General features: G+C 46.8%; 1 protein-coding gene across 20 annotated transcripts in view; it reads right to left on the minus strand.

Annotated features, from left to right (window-relative positions):
• wdpcp (WD repeat containing planar cell polarity effector) overlaps positions 1 to 8,137 on the minus strand; it is a 145,750-nt gene that overhangs the window by 116,491 nt on the left and 21,122 nt on the right. For all 20 annotated transcript variants that reach the window (XM_052513743.1, XM_052513740.1, XM_052513741.1 and 17 more), the window contains one exon: positions 2,624 to 2,760. In XM_052513743.1, coding sequence (XP_052369703.1) covers positions 2,624 to 2,760 — 137 coding nt within the window. The remainder of the gene's footprint in view (positions 1 to 2,623; positions 2,761 to 8,137) is intronic.

An 8,137-nucleotide genomic window follows, 5' to 3' on the forward strand; every position in this document is an offset into this window, starting at 1 on the left:
GTCTGATACGGCTGGTATAGTGGTCTTATAAGGCTGGTATAGTGGTCTGATACGGCTGGTATAGAGGTCTCACCATACGGCTGGTATAGTGGTCTGATACTGCTGGTATCGTGGTCTGATACGGCTGGTATAGTGGTCTGATACTGCTGGTATAGTGGTCTGATACGGCTGGTATAGTGGTTTGATACGGTTGGTATAGTGGTCTGATACTGCTGGTATAGTGGTCTGATACGGCTGGTATAGTGGTCTGATACGGCTGGTATAGTGGTCTGATACGGCTGGTATAGTGGTCTGATACGGCTGGTATAGTGGTCTGATACGGCTGGTATAGTGGTCTGATACGGCTGGTATAGTGGTCTGATACTGCTGGTATAGTGGTCTGATACTGCTGGTATAGTGGTCTGATACGGCTGGTATAGTGGTCTGATACTGCTGGTATAGTGGTCTCACCATACGGCTGGTATAGTGGTCTGATACGGCTGGTATAGTGGTCTGATACGGCTGGTATAGTGGTCTCACCATACGGCTGGTATAGTGGTCTCACCATACGGCTGGTATAGTGGTCTCACCATACGGCTGGTATAGTGGTCTGATACGGCTGGTATAGTGGTCTGATACTGCTGGTATAGTGGTCTGATACGGCTGGTATAGTGGTCTGATACGGCTGGTATAGTGGTCTGATACGGCTGGTATAGTGGTCTGATACGGCTGGTATAGTGGTCTGATACGGCTGGTATAGTGGTCTGATACTGCTGGTATAGTGGTTTGATACTGCTGGTATAGTGGTCTGATACGGCTGGTATAGTGGTCTGATACGGCTGGTATAGTGGTCTGATACGGCTGGTATAGTGGTCTGATACGGCTGGTATAGTGGTCTGATACGGCTGGTATAGTGGTCTGATACGGCTGGTATAGTGGTCTGATACTGCTGGTATAGTGGTCTGATACGGCTGGTATAGTGGTCTGATACGGCTGGTATAGTGGTCTGATACGGCTGGTATAGTGGTCTGATACGGCTGGTATAGTGGTCTCACCATACGGCTGGTATAGTGGTCTGATACGGCTGGTATAGTGGTCTCACCATACGGCTGGTATAGTGGTCTGATACGGCTGGTATAGTGGTCTGATACGGCTGGTATAGTGGTCTGATACGGCTGGTATAGTGGTCTGATACTGCTGGTATAGTGGTCTGATACGGCTGGTATAGTGGTCTGATACTGCTGGTATAGTGGTCTGATACGGCTGGTATAGTGGTCTGATAAGGCTGGTATAGTGGTCTGATACGGCTGGTATAGTGGTCTGATACGGCTGGTATAGTGGTCTCACCATACGGCTGGTATAGTGGTCTGATACGGCTGGTATAGTGGTCTCACCATACGGCTGGTATAGTGGTCTGATACGGCTGGTATAGTGGTCTGATACTGCTGGTATAGTGGTCTGATACGGCTGGTATAGTGGTTTGATACGGCTGGTATAGTGGTCTGATACGGCTGGTATAGTGGTCTGATACGGCTGGTATAGTGGTCTGATACGGCTGGTATAGTGGTCTGATACGGCTGGTATAGTGGTCTGATACGGCTGGTATAGTGGTCTGATACGGCTGGTATAGTGGTCTGATACGGCTGGTATCAGTGGTCTGATATGGCTGGTATAGTGGTCTGATACGGCTGGTATAGTGGTCTGATACTGCTGGTATAGTGGTTTGATACTGCTGGTATAGTGGTCTGATACGGCTGGTATAGTGGTCTGATACGGCTGGTATAGTGGTCTGATACGGCTGGTATAGTGGTCTGATACGGCTGGTATAGTGGTCTGATACTGCAGGTATAGTGGTCTGATACTGCTGGTATAGTGGTCTGATACTGCTGGTATAGTGGTCTGATACGGCTGGTATAGTGGTCTGATACTGCTGGTATAGTGGTTTGATACGGCTGGTATAGTGGTCTGATACGGCTGGTATAGTGGTCTGATACGGCTGGTATAGTGGTCTGATACGGCTGGTATAGTGGTCTGATACGGCTGGTATAGTGGTCTGATACGGCTGGTATAGTGGTCTGATACGGCTGGTATAGTGGTCTGATACGGCTGGTATAGTGGTCTGATACGGCTGGTATAGTGGTCTGATACGGCTGGTATAGTGGTCTGATACGGCTGGTATAGTGGTTTGATACGGCTGGTATAGTGGTCTGCAACTCTATCAGGGCAGAAATTTGACAAAATTACTTGTTGGAAAGGTGGCATCCTATGATGGTGCCATGTTGAACGTCACGGAGCTGTTCAGTAAGGCCATTCTACTGCCAATGTTTGTCTATGGAGATTGCATGGTTGTGTGCTTGATTTCATACATCTGTCAACAACGGGTGTGGCTGAAATAACCGAAACCACTCATTTGAAGGGGTGTCCACATACTTTTTAATATATAGTGTGTGTGTGCAGTGTGTGTATGTATAGTGTGTGTGTGTGTATGTATAGTGTGTGTGTGCAGTGTGTGTATGTATAGTGTGTGTGTGCAGTGTGTGTGTATATAGTGTGTGTGTGCAGTGTGTGTGTGCAGTGTGTGTATATAGTGTGTGTGTGTGTGTGTATATAGTGTGTGTGTGTGTGTAGTGTGTGTATACTGTGCCTTGAGTTCTGATGGGGAGAGTTTCTCCAGTCGGTGGCTGGTGTCAGGGGATCCCTGGTTCTTCCTGTTCAGATAGACTACACACACCTGGCTCTTCTCCAGGAACGACAGCAGCAGCAGCCTATCACTGAGCACCGCTGGGGATGACATCACACACAAAGGGTCAAGGTCTTAGACGGTGTGGTGAGTGTGATCCGAACTGTTTAGATGGGTATAAGCAGTGTAATAGTGGAGCGTCCACCTCCCTCCCATTCTCTCTCTCTCTCTCTCTCTCTCTCTCTCTCTCTCTCTCCCTCTCTCTCTCTCTCTCTCTCTCTCTCTCTCTCTCTCTCTCTCTCTCTCTCTCTCTCTCTCTCTCTCTCTCTCTCTCTCTCTCTCTCTCTCTCCCTCCCTCCCTCCCTCCCTCCCTCCCTCCCTCAAGGGGTGCATGTTTTTGCCCTCTAGCACTACACAGCTGATTCAGTCCAGTAAAGCTTGATGATGAGTTGATCATTTGAATCAACTGTGTAGTGCTAGAGGGCAAAAACAAACTGAAATGCGCGCGCCCTTGTGGTCCCCAGGGCTGAGTTTGGGAAACTCTGAGGTGGACCACGGGGTAGGAAGTGAATTGGGACCAGCTGTGACACACTACGTTTTCCCCCTACCCTGCTCTATACCTTACAGTAGAGCTACGATCCTTGTTGACATATTTCATGATGTAACTAAGCAGCCATACGATCCTTGTTGACATATTTCATGATGTAACTAAGCGGCCATTACGATCCTTGTTGACATATTTCATGATGTAACTAAGCGGCCATTACGATCCTTGTTGACATATTTCATGATGTAACTAAGCGGCCATTACGATCCTTGTTGACATATTTCATGATGTAACTAAGCAGCCATTACGATCCTTGTTGACATATTTCATGATGTAACTAAGCAGCCATTACGATCCTTGTTGACATATTTCATGATGTAACTAAGCGGCCATACGATCCTTGTTGACATATTTCATGATGTAACTAAGCGGCCATTACGATCCTTGTTGACATATTTCATGATGTAACTAAGCGGCCATTACGATCCTTGTTGACATATTTCATGATGTAACTAAGCGGCCATTACGATCCTTGTTGACATATTTCATGATGTAACTAAGCAGCCATTACGATCCTTGTTGACATATTTCATGATGTAACTAAGCAGCCATTACGATCCTTGTTGACATATTTCATGATGTAACTAAGCAGCCATACGATCCTTGTTGACATATTTCATGATGTAACTAAGCAGCCATTACGATTCTTGTTGACATATTTCATGATGTAACTAAGCAGCCATTACGATCCTTGTTGACATATTTCATGATGTAACTAAGCAGCCATTACGATCCTTGTTGACATATTTCATGATGTAACTAAGCAGCCATTACGATCCTTGTTGACATATTTCATGATGTAACTAAGCAGCCATTACGATCCTTGTTGACATATTTCATGATGTAACTAAGCAGCCATTACGATCCTTGTTGACATATTTCATGATGTAACTAAGCAGCCATTACGATCCTTGTTGACATATTTCATGATGTAACTAAGCAGCCATTACGATCCTTGTTGACATATTTCATGATGTAACTAAGCAGCCATTACGATCCTTGTTTACATATTTCATGATGTAACTAAGCAGCCATTACGATCCTTGTTGACATATTTCATGATGTAACTAAGCAGCCATTACGATCCTTGTTGACATATTTCATGATGTAACTAAGCAGCCATTACGATCCTTGTTGACATATTTCATGATGTAACTAAGCAGCCATTACGATCCTTGTTGACATATTTCATGATGTAACTAAGCAGCCATTACGATCCTTGTTGACATATTTCATGATGTAACTAAGCAGCCATTACGATCCTTGTTGACATATTTCATGATGGAACTAAGCAGCCATACGATCCTTGTTGACATATTTCATGATGTAACTAAGCAGCCATTACGATCCTTGTTGACATATTTCATGATGTAACTAAGCTGCCATTACGATCCTTTTCCAAAACTCTCTGTTTTTTAAACTCTCACTTCATCCCAATTTCAACAAGGAGCTGTGATTGCGTCACACAGCGCAGTAGATTACACATATTTTACACCATCAAAGTATTACCGGCTGCTATTTGGCAGACAGAGGCCAAACGGAACATATACCTCACCGTTAACCCAACGCGCGCACACACACACACACACACACACACACACACACACACACACACACACACACACACACACACACACACACACACACACACACACACACACACACACACACACACACACACACACACACACACACACACATAGTAAGCCCCCATTGCACATTATGTCAACATGTTGCTCAGAGGTTGGCGTGTGCGTGTTAACATATTTCTCATTCAGTCAGTCAATGGAATAGCATTAAGTGGATTTTTAAGGGGTCTGTTTACCACTGCCCCTAATCCCCCCCCCCACATCAGCCACCTGGTCTCAAGTGGTCCAACCAACGCCCCCGGTCCATCCTCAATCCCAAATCCTTCATTTAGGATTTTGTTGTTTGATGGGATTAAATATAATCTAATAATCCCGTTTATAGACACTCTAGTCAGATCAATACCAAACGGACCATTTTAACATGTTTATGAGTCATCTATAGCTGTGTCCCAAAAGGCCCCTTATTCACTATATAGTGCACTACTTCTTGACCAGGGCCCATAGGGAATAGGGTGCCATTTTGGAAAAACCCTATGAAAAAGCCTGTGAAAAAGCCTATGGAAAAACCTATGGAAAAGCCTATGGAAAAGCCTATGGAAAAACCTATGAAAAAGCCTATGGAAAAGCCTATGAAAAAACCTATGGAAAAGCCTATGGAAAAACCTATGAAAAAGCCTATGGAAAAACCTATGAAAAAGCCTATGGAAAAGCCTATGGAAAAGCCTATGGAAAAGCCTATGGAAAAGCCTATGGAAAAACCTATGGAAAAGCCTATGGAAAAGCCTATGGTAAAGCCTATGGAAAAGCCTATGGAAAAGCCTATGGAAAAGCCTATGGAAAAACCTATGGAAAAGCCTATGCGTAATGTATCAGAAAGACACTTTATGCATGACTTTGTTTAGGGAGAGTTAAGGCGATCATTGATGGTGGTATTTTATAATCATGGACATGTAGGACCAGTAGCATTAACATAAATACCAGATAAAACCTAAGTCTTTAATACAGGACATATTATAAGGCCTAGTGTTCCAGATATACACACTCAACTGTCCTGATTTCAAATTCTATTTTTTTTCTCCTCTCATATTCTGAGATGATATTTGCCCCAACTTCTCGCTCTCTTAATTATTCATTTTTCACGCAACCACAGCGTGCGTCAGAAGCATAATTATACACACTCGTACACAAACATAGCACAAGCCATTGCTAATTGCTGTGTAGGTTACTAAATCTAGTGTGTGCATGAGTGTGTGTGTGTGCATGAGTGTGTGTGTGCATGAGTGTGTGTGTGTGCATGAGTGTGTGTGTGCATGAGTGTGTGAGCCAATTCAAAGCAAGGTATGAGAACAGTACATGTCATTTTGTCTTCTCCCCAACCATTTAAATTGGTTTAATTGGTTTAATAAACAGATACATTTTAACGAGAGGGGGGTTTAAGTGCACATCAGGGTTTGCAGAGCTTGGTGAACAGAGTTTCGTTTAGCAGGATCAAGTGCAATTTCATCCCCTACTAGTCTCGAAGGGCCCACAGGCTACTGGTCTGAAGAGGAGGAGAGGAAGGAGAGAGGAGAAAAGTAACACAAAAGTAAAGCATTTTGAGAAGAGAAGAAGAAAGGAGAGGTGAGGGATGGAGAGGAGAGGTGGAGAGGAGAGGGACGGAGAGGAGAGGGATGGAAAGGAGAGGGATGGAGAGGTGAGGGACGGAGAGGAGAGGGATGGAGAGATGAGGGATGGAAAGGAGAGGGATGGAAAGGAGAGGGATGGAGAGGAGAGGGACGGAGAGGAGAGGGATGGAAAGGAGAGGTGGAGAGGAGAGATGAGGGATGGAAAGGAGAGGGATGGAGAGGTGAGGGATGGAAAGGAGGGATGGAGAGGTGAGGGATGGAAAGGAGGGATGGATAGGAGGGGTGGAGATGAGAGGGATGGAGAGATGAGGGATGGAGAGATGAGGGATGGAGAGGAGAGGGATGGAAAGGAGAGGGATGGAAAGATGAGGGATGGAAAGGAGAGGGATGGAGAGATGAAGGATGGAGAGGAGAGGGATGGAGAGATGAGGGATGGAAAGGAGAGGGATGAGAGATGAGGGATGGAGAGGAGAGGGATGGAGAGGAGGGGGATGGAAAGATGAGGGATGGAAAGGAGAGGGATGGAGAGATGAAGGATGGAGAGGAGAGGGATGGAAAGGAGCGGGATGAGAGATGAGGGATGGAGAGGAGAGGGATGGAGAGGAGGGGGATGGAAAGATGAGGGATGGAAAGGAGAGGGATGGAGAGATGAAGGATGGAGAGGAGAGGGATGGAGAGGAGCGGGATGAGAGATGAGGGATGGAGAGGAGAGGGATGGAAAGGAGCGGGATGGAAAGATGAGGGATGGAAAGGAGAGGGATGAGAGATGAGGGATGGAGAGGAGAGGGATGGAAAGGAGAGGGATGAGAGATGAGGGATGGAGAGGAGAGGAGAGGGATGGAAAGGAGAGGGATGAGAGGTGAGAGATGGAGAGGAGAGGGATGGAAAGGAGAGGGATGGAGAGATGAGGGATGGAAAGGAGAGGGATGGAGAGATGAGGGGTGGAAAGGAGAGGGATGGAGAGGAGAGGAGAGGGATGGAAAGGAGAGGGATTGAGAGATGAGGGATGGAAAGGAGAGGGATGGAGAGGTGAGGGATGGAAAGGAGAGGGATGAGAGATGAGGGATGGAGAGATGAGGGATGGAGAGGAGAGGAGAGGAGAGGGATGGAAAGGAGAGGGATGGAAAGGAGTGATGGAGAGGAGAGGGAAAAGGAAGAAAAGTACATGTTGGAGTCCCTGTCTGGAGACCCTGTCTGGAGACCCTGTCTGGAGTCCCTGTCTGGAGTCCCTGTCTGGAGTCTCTGTCTGGAGACCCTGTCTGAAGACCCTGTCTGGAGTCCCTGTCTGGAGACCCTGTCTGGAGTCCCTGTCTGGAGACCCTGTCTGGAGTCCCTGTCTGGAGACCCTGTCTGGAGACCCTGTCTGGAGACCCTGTCTGGAGTCCCTGTCTGGAGTCCCTGTCTGGAGACCCTGTCTGGAGTCCCTGTCTGGAGACCCTGTCTGGAGACCCTGTCTGGAGTCCCTGTCTGGAGTCCCTGTCTGGAGACCCTGTCTGGAGTCCCTGTCTGAAGACCCTGTCTGGAGTCCCTGTCTGGAGACCCTGTCTGGAGACCCTGTCTGGAGACCCTGTCTGGAGTCCCTGTCTGGAGACCCTGTCTGGGGACCCTGTCTGGAGTCCCTGTCTGGAGACCCTGTCTGGAGACCCTGTCTGGAGAC

The sequence above is a fragment of the Oncorhynchus keta genome, unplaced genomic scaffold (assembly GCF_023373465.1).
Source record: "Oncorhynchus keta strain PuntledgeMale-10-30-2019 unplaced genomic scaffold, Oket_V2 Un_scaffold_139_pilon_pilon, whole genome shotgun sequence".
In the NCBI taxonomy this organism is placed as follows: domain Eukaryota; kingdom Metazoa; phylum Chordata; class Actinopteri; order Salmoniformes; family Salmonidae; genus Oncorhynchus; species Oncorhynchus keta.